The 22,863-nt window shown below is 42.1% G+C and overlaps 1 protein-coding gene across 1 annotated transcript in view; it reads left to right on the top strand.

Annotated features, from left to right (window-relative positions):
• The window catches only part of SGCZ (sarcoglycan zeta), a 444,274-nt gene that overhangs the window by 339,310 nt on the left and 82,101 nt on the right, over positions 1-22,863 (top strand). The window contains exon 4 of the mRNA XM_004696179.2: positions 12,295-12,417. Within this exon, the coding sequence (XP_004696236.1) occupies positions 12,295-12,417 (123 nt within the window). The remainder of the gene's footprint in view (positions 1-12,294; positions 12,418-22,863) is intronic.

The following is a 22,863-nucleotide window of genomic DNA, read 5'->3' as shown; positions in this document are numbered from 1 at the left end:
CCACAACACTTTAACTACTTGTATAATAGGGGTTTGACAGAGAAGTCATAAGGTAATTGAGAAGTTGGAGACAGAGGCGGGTAACAGAGATAGAATTTAGCCAGGGATGTGACATTGAGAAAGGCTTTATTGAGGCAGGAAAAGAGCTCCTGGGAGGGGAGAGCAGAGAAAGGGACGGGGCAAGAGCCCCCAGGCGGTTCCGGTTCCGGTTCCGAGACGCACTGAGTTAGGTCAGGGAAATCGTAGCTTGTTGGAGAGGTGGTGGGAGTTACATGGGGTCCGTCCCAGCTAAGGACGTATATATTAACAGAGGGGAGAATCTTTATTGCTTTATTGCTGGCAGCTGCAGGGCCTTGAGTCAGGATGCGACCTGTGGGAGGTCATCATCTTGTTTGCAGACCTGTTGTTTGAAGTGCAGTGGAAGGGGCTCTACAGATCTGCCTGGGAAGGTAAATAGCTTCCTGGGGTGCTGGGGCAGGAGTTGCATAGTTCAATAGGTCATCCATCTTCCTGAGAGGCTGGGAATGGGGGCTGTGAAGTTTCATCTTCCTGAGGAGCCTGAGAGGAGGTGGGGGCTGCCCCATCCGGACCCAGCCCATAAGGTAATTATCTTAAAATAATTTCTGTGGGCTGCTGAGGGGATCTCTGTTGAAGGTTTTATATCAATAGCTTCCTTTAGGAACCTTGTTTCTGTATCTTTAGTTTAACCACAGGGAAAAACTCTTTCCTTTGTTGAATGTTGAAGCCTGTCTAAGGGTTTGATGGTAGCGAGGGAAGTATATAAAGCTGTGGCAGTGTAGAGGGTGATGCATGGGCTACTCTCCCCAAGGCCAGCAATGTGGGAGATGGGGCTTTCTCTTCCTGTAAAGATTGACCGTCTCAGAAATACACGGGGCTAATTCTTCCCTGGTTTGGGTCATGAACACAGTCCTCTCTACTTGAGAACATTTGGCCCAGGGCTCTCCTGACTTTGGGTCCTACTCTGTGGACTCTGTGTGCAGGCTCCTCCTTCTGGGTATGTAAGAGGAAGATGGGGCTCCCTGGTCCTGTAAACAGTTACAGTCTGGGAGACTCAGAGGGGCAGTCCTTCCCCATCCCATAGATCTGTTTTCAGTCTGCATTGACACAGTGGCGGTTTGTTTCCGCAATAAACTGGCCACAAGGACTCTACTTCCTTAGCATTGGGGCGCTCTATTCTAGTCTATTTCAATGGGAATTCCACCTTCAAGCTCCAACACAGTAGTTCCCAACCTGTGGGTGGAAACCCCTTCGGGGTCGAAAGACCCTTTCATAGGGGTCGCCTACGACCATCAGAAAACACATATTTCTGATGGTCTTAGGAACCGAGACTCTGCTCCTCCACCCTTCTCCAGGCATGTCTGCCCACATGACTGTTACCCATGCTGCACCATGCTTCAGGGCAACATTTCATTTATTTGTCATTAGAAATAAATATTTCACAGCATAGAATTACATGTTGTTTCGTGATGAATCATTTGCTTTCATTATGTTCAATTTGTACCAATGAAAATACATCCTGCCTATCAGATATTTACATTACAATTCATAACAGTAGCAAACTTAGAGGTAGGAAGTAGCACCAAAAATAATGTTATGGTTGGGGTCACCACCACGTGAGGAACTGTAAGAAAGGGTCGTGCGCCGGCCTGCGGAAGGTTGAGAGCCACTGCTCTAGAGGGTCTCAGTCCTCTACCCTTTGGCATGACAGCCCTGCCTGTGAGCGCTGGGTAACATCCACCCCTTGACATGGCCGAGGCCATGGCCCCAGCTCTTGAGAGTGCAGCAGCACTATTTCCTGTGCTACTTTCAAGAGTTCTGCTCATCTTTGCAGTGTTACAGGGATGGCTATTTTGTTTGCTCGGAGAACTTTAGAAGTAGCTCATTTGCCCTGTTCCTGATTCCAGAATCCCAATAGGAAGTGTTCTTTCCACGTGTTCTTTCTCTGCTCACTTCCCTCTCATATAAAGGGTTTCCTGCTGCAGTACTTGCTTAGACAAATAGGCTGATTCACAGGAGATTGTGTGACTACATCCTTGGTAAAAATTCTAAGACATACAGCCCAGTACTCAACCGTATCAGTACTTGACATAATCGGATTTCGACTCAAAATATCAAGAAACTTTTTCATCGGAGCTGGAACAAAACATCATATCTGACTCGAAACACATGGTTTTTGTAAACAAAAGTGTAAGATAGTCGACAGGCGCCAGAGACCAAATCAGTCAACTTTGAACAAACAGGCTTTATTGGGGAGAAAAACCCAGCCTGGGCGAAGTCCCACGGTCCACAGTGTCTGGGCCGAGGAAGTCGCACTCCAGACTACAGGAGTGGTGTTTATGTAGCCGGGGAAAATGTGACTGGGCTGCCTTGAGTCCATATAAGGTAAAGTAGTCAGGGATTGGAAATACAGGTATGTCTGGGTTTCTGGAATGTAAGGTGTCTTCCTGTTTCCGGGTGTGTTCGTCGGGTGCAGAGTGGTAGGCCAAGAACAAAGTGGGCACTGAGCCAAATGGGCGGGGTAGGGTGCAGAGCGGCGGGTCGAGAATAAAGTGGGCCATTAGCCAGCTCTGGTCAGCTCCGCAGGTGTGTGTGGGAGATTCAAGGTCACTCACTGCTAGTTGTTTTAGCCAGCTCTGGTCAGCTCTGCATGGTTGGGGGAGATTCAAGGTCACTTGTTGCTAGAAACTGGCCTGCGATTGATCTGGCCAGACAAAAAGCACTTCCTGTTCCAGTCCCTCAGTGTTAGCTGGCATTGTTTAAAACCAGCGGTTCTCAACCTGTGGGTCCTCCCCCTCTGGGGGTCAAAGGACCCTTCCACAGGGATGACCTGATTCATCACAGTAGCAAAATTACAGTTTTGAAGTAGCAACGAAAATAACTTTATGGTTGGAGGTCACCACAACATAAGGAACTGTATTAAAGGGTAATGTTATTAGGAAGGTTGAGAACCACTGGTTTAAAACTTTTGTGGCCGTGTTCCAAGCATTTTGCTATAATTTTCTCAGTTATTGTGGCTTTCTGAACTGTTTTTAGATAAAAAAACATGGGTCCTAACAAAGAGTTGTTTGAAAAGAATCATCATGGTAAGGAACTGGTTGACCATGCTATCGCTATTGTTAATGATAATTAGTAAACACTTCCAGAAAACAGTTAAGGAAATGCCAATGGCAAACCACATTAGACAGATTTTATTTTTTTAGAGAAAGCCAGCCAGTTCCTAGTGAAAAAAAGCAAAGAAGGGAAAAACTCCTGAAAAGCAGCTACCAGTTGATTTGATGGAAGGGGATTCCCCTTCCAAACAATGACTCTCTCTCCATCCCTCCTCTCCACATCCTGTCCACAGATCCAGATCCTCATCCGTCTCAAGGTACAAGCCATAATGTAGTTAAAAACTTTATAAATGTCGTTTCTTATTTAAATTATATTATTTAACCCTGAACTTATTTACTTTGAAATTCCTGTGTAATGTTTTAGATAAAAAAGGCAAAATTAGGGTAAAAACTCCTTGATCAAGAATGGATTAATCCATTTTCGGGTATTTCTTATGGGAAAATGGATTCGGAACTCAATTGTATCGCATCTCAATGCTCCTAGCCTTGAGGTCCGGAGTTCTACTGTATGTCTTTAGTTTGTGCAATAGCATCTTCCAAATCTTTACATTTTGTTTCCACTTCCACAGTTCATTTTAAGACCCTCTGTTTCCTCACACATTTCACTAGAAAACCCCAAAGAAGCTATGCAATCTGATTAAGACTTGCTTTCAAACATTCTCCTCTCCGCCCTATATCCAAGCTCATCACTTACAAACTTTTACCCTCCACCAAAAGTTATGACACAATTCGAACAAGTTCTTTGTCACTACTTAAAAAGTATCACCCTTCCTTCATTGCCCAATTACATGGCATTCATTTCTTTTTAAAAGTCATTTTATTTGGGGCTCAAATAGCTCTTAGCACAATCCATACATACATCTCCTGTGTCAAGCACATTTGTACATTTGTTGCCATCATCATTTTCAAACCATTTTCTTTCTACTTAGCACTTAGTATCAGCTCCTCATTTCCCCCTCCCTCCCTTGTGCCCTCTCCCTTATGAAGCCTTGATAATTTATTATTTTTTCATGTCTGACACTGGCCAGTGTCTCCCTTCACCCACTTTTCTGTTGTCCATCCCCCTGGGATGGGATTATACATAGATCATTGTGATCTTGTGATCAGTTCCCCTTTTCTCCCATCACCTTATCCTTACCCTCCTGGCATTGCTACTCTCATTATTGGTTCTGAGGGGTTTATCTGTCCTGGATTCCCTGCATTTCCAGCTCTTATTTGTACCGCTGTCAATACTCTGTTCTAGCTAGATTTTTAAGTTAGAATTGGGGTCAAGATAGTGGGGGTAAGGAAGCATTAAAGAACTAGAGGAAAGTTGTATGTTTCATTGGTGTTATAATGCACCCTGACTGGCTCACCTCTCCCTTGTGATCCTTCTGTAAGGGGATGTCCAGTTGTCTACAGATGGGTTTTGGGTCTCTACTCTGAACTCCCCCTCATTCACAGTGATATGATTTTTTCTTCTGGGTCATTGATACCTGTTACCTGATCCCGTCGACACCTCATGATCACACAGTCTGGTGTGCTTCTTTCATGCAACCTTCTCAGCTAGAAGGCCGCTTATTAATCTTCAAGCCTTTAAGACCCCAGATGATATATTTTTTTGATAGCCGGGCACCAGCAGTTTTCTTCGCCACATTTGCTTATCCACCCATTTTATCTTCAGCGATTGTGTTGGGAAGGTGAGCATCACGTAGCATTCATTTCTTTTTAATGTTTCACCAGAGACATATTTATCTCCCACATTTCTAGCAGCATTCTGTTGCTTGTGTGAGATATGTTCCCTAAGATGATACTTTGTCAACAAGTCGATGCAGACTCCCAGCAACTCCCAGGTAGGACTACCCCTTGATTTTCAAGGCTGTAGCTGTTTATGGAAGTAGAAAGCCCAGTCTTTCTCCCCCATAGCTGCTGGTGGTTTTGAACTGCTAACTTTGTGGATCTCAGCCCAACTCTTAATCATTAAGCCACCAGGGCTCCTTAGGCATTTACTTTTAGGCACCTTAAAACTCCCAGCATGTACAGATTACCCAGTCCTATAATTACATTTACATTTAGGTATCTGTTAAGGTAGCATCTCTCTCAGAGTACCAAAATCTGTCTTAGTTATTAAGTGCTGCTATGTCAAAAGTACCACAGTGGGTGGCTTTAACAACAACAACAACAAAAATAGGTACTTACTTTCTCATTGTTTAGGAAAGTAGAAGACATGATTTAGGGCAACAACTCTAGAAGACTCCTTTCCCTAATTGGTCCTGGGGAGGCCTTTGTCTCTGATTCTGGAGGATCTGCATGTGACTTGGCACCTCTCTCCCTCACTCCTCATCACTTCTTCTCCCACAGCATATGTTTTTGGGTGATAAAATTTAATCCATAAAAAGTTCACATTGAACTAGTTTTGCTCTTTTCCCTTTACAAAAAAGAATAATGCACTAAAATACAATATATTCAAAATTATTTCTGATTTAAAATATTCCATTACTATCAGTACATTGCAAATTGTTTGCAATTTTTCATTTTGTAATGTTACAGATTTGTTGAGAAAAATGCAGTTTTATAATTTATAATGCTACTAATTTGTTGACAAAAATGTAGTCTGCCCTATTAACTTAAATATCTATTTCTTAATTGGATGCCTCTGCATGCGTAAATGCATCGTGGGCATTTTCTTATTTGCTTATGTGTATTTTCTTATTTTATTTAAATAAGCTAAAACTTCAGCTCATTTTACCAAATCCTACTACTCTACCAACAACTCTTATAGCCTACATAGCAAGCTATATGATATTTTAATGTTAATTTTAAAAAGTCTGCTTAATTACTAAGTGTTTTGCTAAGGAAATACACCATAGTGTATTTTAATGCTATTAATGCTATTAAACTCCACAGCTATATTTTGTGAATTAATGTGCCCAACCATTGATTAAGTTGAAGGGAGCCATGTAGTGTATACTGTACAGTTTCATGTATATAATACTTTTCAGGCAGTTCATGTTTATGTGTGGCTGACTGCCTTGATGATAGATTTAAACAAAAATGCCCATAAACCCAGAAGTCTCATTCATCAACACAATGGCCCAAAATGGGATTCTTTCTTTCTTTTTCTTTTTTTTTAATCTTACCATTTCTCTGTTTAGTTTTTAGTTTCTTTTTTTTTAAATCATTTTATTAGGGGCTCATACAACTCTTATCACAATCCATGCATACATCAATTGTGTAAAGCGCATTTGTACATTCATTGCCCTCATCATTCTCAAAACATTTGTTCTCCACTTATGCCCCTGGCATCAGCTCCTCATTTTTTCCCCTCCCTCTCCTCTTCCCCTCCCTCATGAATCCTTGATAATTTATAAATTATTGTTTTGTTATATCTTGCCCTGTCTGACATCTTCCTTCACCCACTTTTCTGTTGTCCGTCCCCCAGGGAGGAGATCACATGTAGATCCTTGTAATCGGTTCCCCCTTTCCAACCCACCTTCCTTCTACCCTCCCAGTATCACCACTCACACCACTTGTCCTGAAGGAATCATCTGCCCTGGATTCCGTGTGTTTCTAGTTCCTATCTGTACCAGTGTACATCCTCTGGTCTAGCCAGACTTGCAAGGTAGAATTGGGATCATGATAGTGGGGGTGGGGAGGAAGCATTTAGGAAGTAGAGCAAAGTTGTATTTTTCATCATTGCTACATGGCACCCTGACTGGCTCATCTCCTCCCTGAGACCCTTCTGTAAGGGCATGTCCAGTGGCCTATAAATGGGCTTTGGATCTCCACTCTGCTTTCACCCCCTCATTCACTATGGTAAGAGTTTTTGTTCTGATGATGCCTGATACCTGATCCCTTCGACTCCTCGTGATTGCACCGGGTAGTGTGCTTCTTCCATGTGGGCTTTGTTGCTTCTGAGCTAGATGGCCACTTATTTACCTTCAAGCCTTTAAGACCCCAGATGCTATATCTTTTGATAGCCGGGCACCATCAGCTTTCTTCGCCACATTTGCTTATGCACGCATTTGTCTTTAGCAAACGTATTATGGAGGTGAGCACACAGTGGTATGATTTTTTGTTCTTTGATTCCTCATAACTGGTCCTTTTGGCACCTCATGCTCGCATAGGCTGGTGTGCTTCTTCCATGTGGGCTTTGTTGCGTCTGAGCTAGATGGCCGCTTGTTTACCTTCAAGCCTTTAAGACCCCAGATGCTATGTCTTTTGATAGCCAGGTACCATCAGCTTTCTTCACCACATTTTCTTATTCACCCGCTTTGTCTTCAGCGGTTGTGTTGGGAAGGTGAGCATCATACAATGCCAAATTAATAGAAGAAAGTATTTTTGCATTGAGGGAGTACTTGAGCAGAGGCCCAATGTCCTTCGGTTACCTTAATACTATACCTATAAATATATGCACATAGATTATAGGTCTAGATAAAACATGTACATATGCAAACATATATATGAGAATGGGGAAATAGATCTATGTCCAAAATGGGTTTCTATGATTCAAAGCTTACGAATTAGGTTATAAGAAGGTTAAGAATGATTAGAAAGAAAAACAACACTCAACTGTTGTTAGATGTCACCCGTTCTAGCTCATAGCAGCCTTACGAGCAACAAAATGTGACATTCTAGGCCCGGTGTTATCCAAACCATTGTTATTTGAGGGCACCAATGCAGGCACTGGGTGAATCCATCTTGCTGAAGGTCTCCCAGTTCTTTTATTGCCCCACTACTTTACCAAGCATGATTTCCTTCTCCAGGGCCTGGTCTCTCCTGACTTGTCCAAAGCACATGAGGTAAAATCTATACACAAATGGATACTAGCTTTTAATGTACTGTTTGCAAGATAAAATGCAATGATTGTGACCAAAGACAATAGATCTTCCATGCTTTCCCCGTTCCTATTGTTGCTGTGTCCCCTTGAGTCAATTCTGACTCATAAGGCCCCAGCCCTGGTGGAACAGTGCCTACAAGTTGGGCTGCTAATTGCAAGGTCAGAAGATAAGAACTATCAGCCTCTCCTTGGGAGAAAGACAGGGCTTTTACTCACAGGGAATTTTCTCATGCATATTGTCTGAGAAACCCACAGTGGTAGCTCTACTTTTTCTTGTACGGTCGCTATGAGTCAGCATCAACTCAATAATAGTGTGTGTGATGTCATTAAATTCCATAAACAATAGCTTTTAAAGCAAGAAAGCACATTAATATTTTAAAGACAATTTACACAATAATGTCCCGTAAGATTACCACTAGTTTATATTACTTAGCATAGGCCTAGTCTGTTGTTTTGCATTTTTTAAGTGGGATGAAATCTTATATTGTGCTATCAGAATATAAGAAAATGTGATTTTTTTCAAAGAAATTATCCTATGCATTTAAAATATTTGGTCCTTTTTTTTTTACCTTTTGCATATTGTTCCTCAGCTGCTGTAATTGATGATGATGATGACAATGGGCTATAATAAGAAATAGAACTGAGTAATCATTAACCTCTTTAACCTGTATCTGCCAAATGCCTTCTATAAATTAGTCACTATTTAAAATTTTGGGAATATTTTGGAATGCAAAGGTAATCTCCAGTGTTTAATGCCTAATGTCCATCCATCTAACCATTGTGATAGAGAGGGGCAAAGAGTTAGGCAGACACTGGAAATGTAACACAGTGTGGGATTTGCTTTCTGGACATTTAGTTTGCTAAAAGGGACCTAGGCTGTAAGAGTGGCCTCCCTTATAGTAAACAAAACCATCTCTGAAACATAGTCAGCCAGGATGTCGTAATTCATAAAAGGGGAAGCAGGTTCATGCATCTAGGCTGATACCAGGTGGGTACTGGTCTGACATTCCCTGTAGGAGTGAGTATATCAATTAATGCTTTGATAATTGCTTGGGGAAATATAGACAGTTTCCTATGAACCATGCCCCTTGGTTCCCATTGTTTGAAGATCCTCTGATCATTGTAAAACCTGTTTTTTATCTTCTGGACCTGTTGCAAAACTTGTCCATTAGTCGCACTCCAACCTGCCACAGTTTGGGGCATATAACATGTAGAAATTTTACTAAGTTTTGAAATCATTTGGACGTAGAAACCATAATGTTACCTTCTGTCAGCACTTGCAAAAATAAACTTATAATTTATTGAATCAACCCAATTTCTACCTTTGATTAAAACAGTGTCAGGCCTCCCAGACTCCTTGTTTTGGCAGCAATAATTATATCACATAAAAATAAATAAACATAAATATGCGCCGACTGTGATATGTTTAGGTAACTGATAGAGCTGGAGTGTACATGACAACTATTTCTGGTATAGTTAATACTTTGGGCAGAAGGATGTTACTAGGAGGAGGCTCAAAGTCCCAAGCCTCTCTACTCCTCTGCTCTTGTCCCACTGTTAAGAAAGATTTCCGGCAAGGGATAAAATTCACACAAGAGTCAGAGAAAAGGTTTGAACAGACATAGTGATTTTATTGAAGGGGGTACTTGGGAGAAGTCCAAAAAGCTCTTAGCTAGTAACAAATAGGCCCAGGAAAATGTAATGCTGGGCCTTATATTGGCTAATGGTGGACTTCCCACCAAAGACTGGCTCTCTGGTGGGTCTTAAGCTATTGGCTGGTGCTCTGCAGTGCTCGCCCTCCCTCCTTTCAAGTATGCATACTCTGGCCCTCCTCTATCTACCCAGGACCCCAGACTTCATGCTGAGCTCTTGTCTCAGCCCCAAAGCTCAGGGGCCTATTCAGGCATTGTGAGGATTGTGTGAAAAATCCTGTCCTTTTTTCCCCCTCTGAAGCTTTCATTATCTCCAATATCTGGTCTCTTCCTTGATAAGAAAATGTGTTCTATCCGGCTGTTCACCTTCCTTCTTGCTGGAGAGGTGTGTAAGGGAGCCTGTCTACCTCCTATTTTGTGTTTAAAGATTTCTGCCAGTTTCCTCCCACTTCCCCCCTCTTCTCCCCATTGCCATTCTGCTGACTAGCTAACAGTAAGGTATTAGATCCATATGCTAAATGTATTTTTTAATGCAGATGGTTTGGGAGCGGCTTGCTGCAAAATAGTCACTGTACGATTGGGGTGTGGGGAAACAAGTTTTAATGTATATGGAAATACAGGAGATGAACCAAGGGTCCTCCAAATTCTTCCCCTCTGCCGGAAAGGGGTCAGGGTAGAGAGGAAGGATTTACAGGGGTCTTGGACAGAGGGTAGGTATTTGTAGAATTTTAGGAATTTCCTTATGTTTCTACTATCTCCAGTTGTGTGATTGCTTCAGATAGGCTGTCTCCATATACTCTTTTCTGCTCCACTGATGGTGAGTTTGGCATTAGAGAATTGATTAATTTCTTTGTCGCATGGGGGGAGAAATACTAGGCTTTCCACTCCCATGAAGAGTTACAGTCTTAGGAACCCACAGGGGCTGGTCTACTGTTTATGAGTCGCTGTGAGTCAGAATCCACATGATGGCAGTGAGTTTCTGCTGTTGTTTTTATTGTTCGTTTGTTACATGGGTGTCACATGATGGACATGACCTCTTGTTCTATATTCCAAAAATAGCTGACAGGACTGGGTGTTCACTAGTCATCAACTCAGAGGGATGTTTGCGTGGGGTTAGCATATGACAAGATGAAGTCAGCCCAGCCATGCATTACCAGTGGTATTTGTAGGCTCCTGGGTTGGTGTTACCTTGGTTCTTGCTTCTCAATGCTGAAAGAAATCACACAGCTGAAGCACTTGTTTGTAAAGACAAGTGACTTTTATGAGAGAAAGGGCGATTTCAGGTATTACTGACTCAGAAAGTACATGTGCACGGAGGATCACACAAGAGTTCATGACTGAAAAATGGCCTTTACATTGGAGCACAAAAAACCATGTGGAAAATGGCCAGAAAGTGGGGTCCACAGAGCCAAGGAGGAGTCCTGGAACCGAGAGATGGAGAGAGAGTGAGCCCCAAGAGAGCTCGCAGGCTTGCACACTGGGCGCACAGGAGAGATCCCGCCCTCCAACCCAGGAGAGGGGCTTGGCTGGCCCTCAGTCTGCTACCTATGCCACCTGTCCCCACTGGCTGGGGGAGGGGTGGGGCATGGTAGGCTACACTTAGTGGCTGAGTTCAAGAGCACATGTGTGATGTAATCTCGCTGGTGCCTTGTGTGGGTGTGCCGAGGTTGATCACCTGGGCCTAGATGAACTTGGGTGTGAGCATGCTTAGTTTGGGATTCTCCCCCTAGGTGCCTAATGGGTGCCTGATTTCTTTGCAACCCCTTAATTGTGGCCTGGACAACTAATTTTAACTTAGTGTAGGCATTTGGTAGAGACAACCCCTTTATCTCCAATCTTTCTTTCAGTATTATACTAAAAAAAGAAATTGGTGTTCTAGAAATGTCAATTCTGCCCTGGCATTCCACCACCCTATTTCCCCCTTTCTCAATTATTACTCATCTTTAAGGGCCAGTTCGATCTTCCTGCTGAGGCCCTTCCTACCAGAACTGTGTTAGTTTTTCCAAAGTTTAAGGTTGGCTTTGTGGGTTTATGAATGGAATAGTAAACGTAAAGGGCTAATAATTGGAAGCTGATTCATCATTGCCTTTATTTAAGATTGCATTTTAGTAAGTGAAAAAATCATTGAGTGTCAATACCTTAGGGGACACTAATAATAAAACAATTTTCTTTGAGATTGATTATACAATGGATTGTATTTCAGAATTATTAAAAGGTGAAAGCATATCAATATTAGAATTAATGGGAGTAAAGAAAGGTTTGCAATGGCATTGTGCTTTACAAATGGCCTATCACATAGCCTGCAGGGGCATCTTTATGTGCTATTCAGAACCATGCGTGTCACTCAATCCTCAAATATTTATCAGGCAGCCAGCAAGTGTCAGGCATGTTGCTAAGTGTATCGGCTACACAGAAAAGAAGAACACAATTGTTAACTGGATAAAACCACAGTCCTTATTACCATCAACTCAGAGATTTAGATGTCATGCCTGTGTTGGTACCCTAGTGCAACAACGCTCCATCAAGTCAGAACACCTCCTAAAGAAAGATTTACTTTTTTAAAAAGTGTTTTTTGAACTGCAAGCCATACTGCACAGATCAATGAATAATCTGTTTCTCCTTTTTCTAAAAATAGATGAATTAAACATTTCCTCTGTACAAATTTCATTTCACTTTTTTTCTTTGGCCTTAGGAGCTGACGCTGTGGAAGCTCAGTGTAAGCGATTTGAAGTGCGAGGGAGTGAAGGTGGCAGGGTGCTGTTTTCTGCAGATGAAGATGAGATCACCATTGGGGCTGAGAAGCTGAAGGTTACAGGTACTGTAGACAGAGGTCATAGAGCACCATTTCTTTCTCGAAAGCATATAAACCTGTGCAAAAAGCGGCCTTAGACCCTGCATGATTGTCATGTCTAAGATAAATTCTCATGTGATATTAGAGCATTTGATTTTCCAGTTGCTGCAAGTGGGAGGCACAGATTTCAGGGTCAAAAGAGTGTGGAAATCAGTAGACGTCTTAGTGCTTCACAGTTGGGCTGCTAACTTCCAGGTCCACAGTTCAGGACCAACAGCAGCTCTGCAGGACAAAGAAAGAAAGTTGACAGGCTTTCTGCTCCTGAAGACAGTTTTAACCTCTGAAACCCACAGGGTACAATTCTGCCCTATAAGGTCACTGTGGGTTAAAGTCGACATAATGGCAGTGAGTTAAACAAAAGCAGACCTGTTTCTTCCATCAAAAGTGGGGAACCAGTGGTGGAAGGAAGGTGAAGTGCAGCTGCTGAGTTGACCTGATGAAAGGTATTGGAAAACTGGTCACAAGGTGTTTTTCTGTAACTTGAATTGTGTAACTTAAAATTGAACATTATTTAAAAGTAAGACATAAGTAAAAAAAAAAGTCCTAAAGTAAATATGTCTACTTTAAAACAAAGTGGGCAAGAAAGATTATACATCTAATAAGTTAAATACAAATAATTATTCTTGACAGTTTATGAATCAAGAAATAATACTATCCACCTATTGTTTAAAAATCATTCAAATCGTTTACAAAATTATAGTCATTAAAATTAACAACAGCTGACACCTTAAAAAATACTTATAAGTAAGCCTGGGAATGGCAATGACTAGATGACAATAATGTTAACCACAATCATCCTGCCCTACCTGGCCTGAGTATCTTCCACACGAACTCACTTGCCGTCATTGTCTGTGTGTCTGTACACAAAGGACACACACATCATCACCTTTGCTCTTTCCCCCTTCTTCCCTTTCTGCCTCACACGTGGACACAACCTTTGCTTCAGTCTTCACCATCCTCTTGAATAATCGTGTCTGTGTTTTCCAATTATCTCCAGATACACCCTATTGGTGAGTCTTAGAGTTAAAAACTGTGCCATGTTGTTTTCAGAACATACTACATAATGTAAGTTCAGGTCAGAGCTGAAGAATTTAAGTAGTTCTTGACTGGGTTTTCCACTAGTTGTTGATATTCAAGAGACTCCACATTGTTATTTGAAAATACTGGTTAGTAAGTAATTCACTAAGATTCGACCCTGTTTCCATATGCGACCACATTTTTATTTCTCACAGAAGAGCCCATATACACACATGCACGCACAAACCCACATGCACAGACATACACACACAGGGCCATAGATACACAGAAGAATACAAATAGTTACAGAGGCACACACACATATGCAGGCATTAAAATGCCTGCTTAGGCCATACTCTTGATTTATGAGCATAATGCATATTAACTTTCTAGTGAGTTTACTTATCCTTGCCCCAAATCTAAAAAAAAAATTTTTAAGGAAAATAAAGATGTTGGAGTGAAATATAATTTAGAATTTTACATGCTTTAAGGACAGCATTGTATATTGTATACCTTGCAATTTAAAGGCATCTGGCTTGATCAGTAACTTCACATAGACTCCCATGCAGTGTTTGAATGATTCAACAAATAATACTGTAAAGCACTGCTGACTGCTGAGTGCTTCCTGTAAATTAGGTAGCTGTGCTAGCAAAACTTCAAAGTTACATGTGACAAGAGATCTGTTCAAGGTTTGCTCTAGAATTCCTTCTGGCTTTCTACTTTATGAGCAATGACATTTGGTAAATGGACTTCTGTTCAGGGTGGCACGAGTATGTCTAAACCTGTGACAAAATCATTTATCACTAAAATGATCCATAGATCTGGCTTCTCAAAGAATATTCACATTTATGCTACTGAACAAGGGTATGTGCATTGACTCTGCTTAACAAGTCACAGGGATGTCCCAGACAGTGAGTTATTACCAGGGTTCAGTAGGGTAGACGTACAAGGGCCAAGGGTTTTACCTGAACATAACCACTTGGCACCGCAACATAGTCAGCATCTCCACTTGCCAGACTGCGTGTGAGCAGTGTCTCTTTTATTGAACGTGAATAAATTATAACACTATCATTCTTAAAAGTATTTGTGTGTGTGCGAAATGCTACAAGACTACAAATTTCAAAAAGTTTTCATCAATAGAAATATAGGTTATGATGTCCATGCCTAATACAAAAGAGATAAGGACACACTTCAAACAACATTGTTGTTGGTGTGAGGTGTCTTGCAGCCACCAGAGCACTCCATCTCATTAGGGTCTTCCTCTCTTTCACCGACCTCACCTTGAGCAGACGAAATGTCCTTTTGAAGAAGCTGGTCTCTCCTGACACTTTGCCCAGAGTATGTGAGATGAGCTCTCATAATCCCGGCTCCTACGGAGCAATGTATTTCTTTCCAGAGAGATTTTTTTGTTTGGTCGGTTTTTGGAAGTCCTTGACACTTTCCTTCTTCTTCACAAACGTTATCATTCAAACGCATCAATTCTTCTCGGGTCTTCCTTATTCTGTGTCCAGTTTCAAATGCACACGTTCAGGGTCAGTGAGTCGGTTCTGATGCCTAGGTGCCACAGAACAAAACACTGCCGCCTCATGCACCATCCTGCTAAGGATTCGGAGCCCATTCTTCCTATGCTGGAGCCCATTGCTGCAGCCATGGGGGGTGTCGGTCCATCTCCTGGAAGGCCTCTTCCTTTTCACGGCTCCTCCATTTTACCAAAGATGACGTCCCTCTCCAGGGACTGACAACATGGCCAAAGACTGTAAGATGAAGTCTTTCCCACCTTTCTTCTCAGGAGCCCCCTGGCCGTACTTCTTCCAAGACAGATCGATTTGTCCTTTCAGCAAGCCATGGCATTTTGTTTTCCTTTTTTTCCTGTTTTAAGCTAATATTTTAATGTTTTATCAAAGTCATTCTTAATTCAGTCTATGCTTACTGTCAGGCCATCAAAGTCTCTACAGTCTTTTAAATATCATTTATATTTTGAATCAAGTGGGAAATTTTACATTTTCAAACATCAGTTTGTGTTCAGTTTTTAAAAATCATTTTATTGGGGGCTCATACAACTCTTTTTTTATTAAATAATCATTTTATTAGGGGCTCATACAACTCATCACAATCTGTACATATGTCATTTTTGTCCAGCACATTAGTACATATGTTGACGTCATCATTCTCACAACACCCGCTTTCCACTTGAGCCCTTGGTGTCAGCTCATTTTTCCCCCTCCCTTCCTGCTCCCCCCTCCCCCTGAACCCTTGATAATTTATAAATTATTGTTATTTTATCATATCTTACCTCATCCAACATCTCCCTCACCCACTTCTCCACTGTCCATCCCCCAGGGAGCAGGCCATATGTAGACCGTGTCATCTGTTCCCCCTTTCTCCCTCACCTTCCCTCCACCCTCCCACCATCGCCACGCTCTCCACTGGTCCTGGGGGGTTCATCTGTCCCGGGTTCACTGTATTTCCAGTTCCTGTCTGTGCCAGTGTACATCCTCCGGTCCAGCCGGATATGTAAGGTAGAATTGGGATCATGGTAGTGTCGGGGAGGAAGCATTTAAGAACTAGAGGAAAATTGCATATTTCATCGTTACTACACTGCACTCTGATTTGCTCATTTTCAGTAGTCTTTGCCAGCCACACAAAGCAAATGCCTCCGTCTTCCCCATTCAGTGTTCAACTTTCACGTGCATATGAAGAAATTGAAACCATCATAGCTTGAGTCAGGCATCTCTTACTCCTCAAAGTAATATCCTTGGTTTTTCAATAGTCTGAAGATGTCTTATGCAGCAGATTTACCTAATGGAACCCATCGTTTGATCTCTTGACTGCTTCTTGTATAAGCATTGATTGTGGATCCTAACAAGATAAAATCCTTGACAACTGCAAGCTTTTCTCTGTTTTTCTGATGTCATGGATTGGTGCAGTTGTGAGGATTTGGGTGTTTTCACATGGAGTTGTAACCCATCTTGAAGGCTGTAATCTTGTCAGCACGTGCTTCAAGACCTCTTTTTGCTTTCGGCAAGCAAAGTTGTGAAGTCTGCATATCACATGTTTTCAGTAAGTCTTCCTTCTGTCCTGATGCCATATTCTTTGTTATATAATCTAACTTCTCTGATGATTTGCTCAGCATGCAGACGGAATAAGTATGGTGAGAGGATACAACCCTATGGCACAACTTTCCTGATTTTAAACCATACAATATTATGTTGTTCTGTTCCCACAACTGTCTCTTGGTCCAAAAAAATTCATATGAGGCTATTGAAAATACCATGGCTGGAGTCAAGCATACGTTAGTTCACAAAGTGACACTTTTGCTTTTTAACAGTTTTGTCTTTTTTAGGTTTGTCTCATTTTTTGTTTGTTTGTATGTATTGAGATATAATTGTATTGAGATATAATTCATATACCTCTTTAAGACTATAAGTAAGTCTTTTATGGCATCTTTGCCTAATGTAATATGTAATTAGGCATTATTAAATCATTCATCCAAATAATCACAAATGAATAACCAACTCGCTCAAACTTCCCTGGTGGCCTACCAGGGGATGTGTTGGCTTGCTAACGGCAAGGTCAGCAGTTGGAAACCACCGGCAGCTCCTCCGAAGAAAGATGACGATTTCTGCTCCCGTAAAGCTGTACTGCCTCGGACAAGCACAGGGAGAGGTCTTGTCCGTCCCAGAAGGTCTCTATGAGTTGGAATTGATTCCATGACAATAAGTTTGTTTTCTTGCTTAATCGGTACCTTTGGGTTTATATTTATTGATAGTCCTTTCCAAGTTATGTTCAGCAGATCAAAGCATGCCATCGTTAAGCTCTTTGATCTATTTGAACCTACTATGAAAATGATAAAACAAATATGTTTCAAGTTTCAGTTCCCGTGTAACCAGTCCTCTTTAGGAAATAGCATGTCAAGAGAGAAGAAAGGGCTTATGAGAGACTCAAATTAACCAATATGTTACTTTTCATGCATCATCTATATGCATAAAAAAGAAACAGAAGAAAATATCACTGTAGAACTTAGTTCTATAGGTATGTGGGGAGCAAAACTAAGTATGTGATATTGAAAAAAACTTTAAAATATATTTGAATCAAGAAATGCTCATGTTGATTCATAGCTTATGAGTTTATAGGAATAACATGAAAAATACACAATTAACCAAACCATGATGAACATTAATGTGCCAGATATTCATAATTTATGTTTCAAATTGCTTCCCTTGGTTAATAAAGAAACCATTTGTTTAGATCTGAAAAGTAAATAGCATAACCTTTTTATGTCACTCAATGTGTTGAAGTTTTACACTTTAGCTCATGTATACCTGAAAATTGTATTTTAATTGTGTTCCCTAGTATTGATTAATAGTAGTTAAATCCATCATATTTGTGATGTGACAAATAAAATATATAAACCTTTATACAGAAAAGACGCACATTTAGTGTTTTCAAGCAGAATCTATCAAGTACAATTTGCATTTGCGTTTGTATTCTAAGTAATCTATTAACTTAGAAAACAAAGTGCGTATAAGCCATGGAGCTTTTTTTCGGGAAACTTTAGCACAATAGAGTACCTGCATATTAAATAACATCCTATTAATTGAATGTTGACCTATTTTGCCAATGGGAGAAAAAGTGAATATAGTATCTGTATGAAGAAGTAAGGTCCTCTCTCTTTGCCTCTCTCCCACACCTCCATTAAGCAACAATTAGAAACTGGCAATCTTAAAGAACAGTGAAACCAACCCCACAGTCACCTTGTGCCTTAGAATTTGTTTGAAGTCAAGAGTCACCTTCCTTTGTCCCTGTTCTAATTGAGCGATTGGAAGGATAGACAGGTTTCAGTGCTTGTCTGACAGCAGGGGAAAGGTCCCTCTGAAGAGTTGTCTTTTAAATTAAACACCCAGCTTCAGGTTAAAATCAATATTTTCTGTTTTGTTTTTATTAGTGAGTCCTGTCCAGCCTTGTTCTTGTCTGTTAAACTGGCATTTTGTGACGGGTCCTCTCTGGAATCAACGTTTTCATTAGGAAGGCCCATTGTTCCCTGAGCTGCCCCAATGCAGGAAAGCGGTAACAGAGGCAGGGTGAAGCTGCTTTGTCTGAAGAGGACCTGAAAGGCGACTGGGCTGGCTGTTGGGAAAAGTGAGTGCTTCAAACCCGCTTTAGACACTGACTGTCCCTAAAGAGCACGCAGAGGCCTTACAAATGTGTACTTCTCCCCGGTCCCCCAAAATCCTCAGGTACAAACAATTTCCGGTTTGCAAGTGTATAAAGAATGAGCTGTGCCAGTTCAAAAAGAAAGTTTTCCCCTGAGGATCTGACTGGCAGTTCTTTCAATGACTGATTTTCTAAGCGCTCCTTTAAAACGCTTCTATTTGTTTCATTGTGTTAAAGATAAATGTCCTATCATTATCCTTGGACAATCAGAATATGAATAGCATCATAAAACAGCATCTACAACTCTTGGCTTTCTGGAGCGGGTTATACTTTCTTTCCTTCGCACGCCGAAGCGGCAGTGCGTTTTGGAATCCAAGTGCGTGTTGATGAAGGCAAGGAAAGGGTTCCGGTTTTATAGCCTCAAAAGGGCACGCTATTTCCGGAAAGTGTGTCAAGCTGCTTGGAAGCCACGCTGGGGTTCACACGTGGGTGCAACAAACCACGTGGAAAAGAACACCTGCATACGTAGCACGGAGGAATCCCCAGGGACCAGGAGAGGAAGTGAGCAATAGTCTAAAAGCCCAAGCACACGTGGGCCCGAGTGGGCACGCTCAGGCAGCACGTGTGCAACCACTGCCCTCTGACCTGTCGTAGGACCAGAGCAAGAGAGAGAGCTGGCCTTCCTGCCCTGGGGTATTTAACACCTGCGGCTGGGGAGGCATGGTGGAAGGTGTAGCTTGACCCCATGGTTGAGTTCAGGCCCAACTGTGTCCTGTACCTAAGGTGGGTGTGCCCAAGGTAGTGGTTTTACCTGGGCCTAGGGGGTCCTAATCTGTGCATGCTCAGTTTGGGCGTTCCCATAGGTGTACAAAGGCTGCCTGATTTCTCTAGCTGCCTCAAGCTGTTACGGACACAACGGGAGGCTCTTGGGTCTACACCCTTCCCACTCTGTTGGGAAGGGTTGTCCACTTAAGGGCCCATGGTGGATGAGGTTGGGGTGATCCAGACACTGGGGATCCTGAGGATGGCAACTTTGGCTCTGTGTCATTAGTAATCTGATGATGTCTGGAAGAAACAAAACAGGTGAACGTTTAGGTAAGGCGGGGCAAAGCTGTGAGATCGCAGTGCCCTGGGAAGCGTGGGCTAGTGTCGCACTGGAAGATTGGAAAGGAAATCTCAAGAGATATTAACACGGGACTGACAGGCACAGGTGGAGGTTTACTTTAAACACAGGAATAGTGCGGAAGCATAGCTTAGACTGTTCTGGGTCTGAGGTAGGGTGTTCTGCGGAGCACTTCTTTGTCTCGGGGTGTATGAGAAACACCATCTTAGGACCATCCAATGACTCGCAGGAGGACTTGGCTGTTTGATCTGCTTCTGAGAGGTCCAGTTGCGCTGGCTTCCAAGGTTTCACCCATGAAAGGTAGGTGGATCCACACACTCTGCCTTGGTACTTTCACGGCAGTGGGGTAGAGAGAATCACTGGGAAGGGACCCCCACAGACTGGCTGGAGCTGGGAACTGGGGGACCCACCCTTCCAGGTTTTTATAAGAACTGGGTCTCCAGGAAGGTCCAAGTGGGGAAGCTTTTCCTCCCCTGGGGCCAGGCTGAGCCCAGACTGATGCACCATCTCCTGGCCTGGGGCGGCCTTATGGCAAATTGCTGTATTAAAGCTACCTCAGAGTCTATGGCTGGCTCTGTTACAAGAAAAGTTCATCCGTATAAAATTCCGTAGGGGCTTAAACACGTAGCTTTCCATGAGGCAATTCTGAGATGTAACAGAGCTATTGGCAGTGCATCTTTCCAGTTCAGCTGAGTTTCTTGTACCAACTCCTGAAGGGTAGCTTTCAGTGTTGGTTAATTCTCTCCACTGTCCTGAGGATTGCATCTTGCAGGCGCACTGGAGAAGATGGGTTATTCCTAAGTATTGAGAGACTGCCTGAGTGATTTCGGAAAAGAAAGCAGGCCCCTTATCACTGTGTAGTGATTTGGGAAGCACACATTGAGAAATTATTTCCTGAAGTAACCTTTTAGACACTTTGTGAGCCGCTCAGTGCAGGTGGGATATGCTTCCGTCCACCTTGTACAGGTGTCTATGAACACTAGAAGATGCTTGAACCCTTGCTCTGCTGGAAATTGAGTGAACTCTATCTGCCAGGCTTCCCCCCGTGGGCTCGCTTGCACTGGATGGGCTGAGCCAGGTGATTTCTAAGTGCCCCCTGGGGACTGCTGGTCTAGCAGTGGGGACAGTGAGAGGTTACTATCCTGACTTGGCCCCACAGGACTGTTGAGTGAGCCGGATCAAGGAGGGTGTCTAGCGAAGATGGGTGGTGTCATGGGCCACTTTAACCACTTTCCACTGTAACCTTGGTGGTAATAGGCTTTGTTGTTTTTCTCCCACCATCCATAGGTCAGAGGCAGAATTCCTGGGATTTAGCCTGTGCCACTTCCTCAAGGGAGAACTCTGGAAGAGGAAGCGGTCCGTGGGGAACTTAGGCATTTATGGAGGCTAGGGGCTTTGTGCTGAGGGCTGCCTGTCTGGTTGCCATTCAGCTTCCAAGTCGTCCTGCTGGTGCTCTGGGCAATATACTACTACTTCAGCAGGTTTTTGGACAGCTTCAAAGAGAGCCCTCATTAGGTCCCCATACATAATGGGGCTTCCCTGAGTGGGTATATAGCCTCTTTCCTACCAGATTGAAGCGTGTGCATGAAGAACTAAAGACTCATATGGTTAATTTAACTGACATCTCTGCGTATGGGATTTAAAATCTCCCATTTGATGTTTCAATTTCTTATAGCTATAAGCCTCAGATCTACCCAGTCTTTCTCAGTTATGTTATCCTGGCAATGAATCGTGGCATATTCTGACTTCTTATACACCATAATTAAGTTTCAAAAATCTGTATCTTCTAGAACTTTGTCTATAAAGATTTCTTGTAGGTTCTATCTTCCTTCCTTATCAGCCAGGGGCTAGTCTTTGGCCCTATAGGCTGTCTGCCTTCCTTTTTGGGTTTTCCTCCAGTAGTACTGGGCCAAGTCCTTCTCCCAGTGCCAATCTCTGATTTTCCCTTCTGTCTCAACACTAATCTTCCCTCTTTTGGCAACAACCATGGAAAGAAGCTGCATCCCTTTAATGACTCATGTCATTAGGCCCACTAGGATAATTCAGAATGAACTCCCTATTTCAAGGTCAATTGATTAGTACCATTGATCACATCTGGACCACCCTTATTGTCATGTAAAGCAACATGCAAGGTTCCTAGTGAATAGGACTTGAGTATGTTTTAGAGCTTGTTATCCTACCTACCTCCACGGACAAATTATTGAACCTCTCTGTTTTGTATTGGTTTGTTTTCTGTAGGATGAGTATTATCAGAAAGATCTACAACATATAGTTATATGATAAGGCAGAGATAGGTGCCACTAACATTGATTGGTTGTGGGTAGGTGTAATTCAGTCAGTTGGGACTCATAATGATGCTATTGTACAATAGAGCAAAATCCTGCTTGATCCTGAACCGTCCTCAGAATTGTTGCTATGTTTGAGCCCATTGTTGTAGCCCTTAGGCTGAACCTTGGCAAAATATATTATTCAATTAAGCCATTTCTATAAATAATAATTTTGTAGTTCTGTTACTGACTTCCTTGTTTGTTTGACTTTTGTAAAATACACCTATGTGGATGAAAATAGTAGACATAGGCCATGGATGAAGGGAATAATATTATATTATGGAAAATTATACTATTTAATAAATATGTAGAGATGTTTGAAGACATGAAAATGTCAAAATAAGAATACAAAGGAGTAAAGGAGTAATACTAGTTATAAAAAAGCAATAGCAATGCCCTACATAGGCTTATATTACTGATTTACTACCCTCCACAGGAGAGGACCTTGAAGAAGATAAATTTTACTTTTCCTTCATGTAGTGGTGCTAACAAAGCAACCACTGAGAGCGGTTCCTTAAGATTCACACCTGGGACCCTCTGGGTCAGGCTGTTATTCTCGTCCATGATGCTGAGGTTGTCTCACAGCATCACTGCTGTGTTATTAGTTGGGAGGAATAGAAAAAAGGGGGAGTAAAAATTCTTATAGATCACTCTCTGATATTTAGTCATTTGTATCTATGTAATCACAAGAAGAGAAGATAAATTCAGGCTCTAAATGGTGGTGATACTTTTTGTGTAAACCTTGATTTGGAGTGTCTATTAGTAAAAAGAAAAAACATTCCAAAATAT

This window comes from Echinops telfairi, unplaced genomic scaffold (assembly GCF_000313985.2).
Source record: "Echinops telfairi isolate 266 unplaced genomic scaffold, ASM31398v2 ScPeMD7_9;HRSCAF=40, whole genome shotgun sequence".
Classification (NCBI taxonomy): domain Eukaryota; kingdom Metazoa; phylum Chordata; class Mammalia; order Afrosoricida; family Tenrecidae; genus Echinops; species Echinops telfairi.
This window is presented reverse-complemented; position numbering and strand designations above follow the sequence as displayed.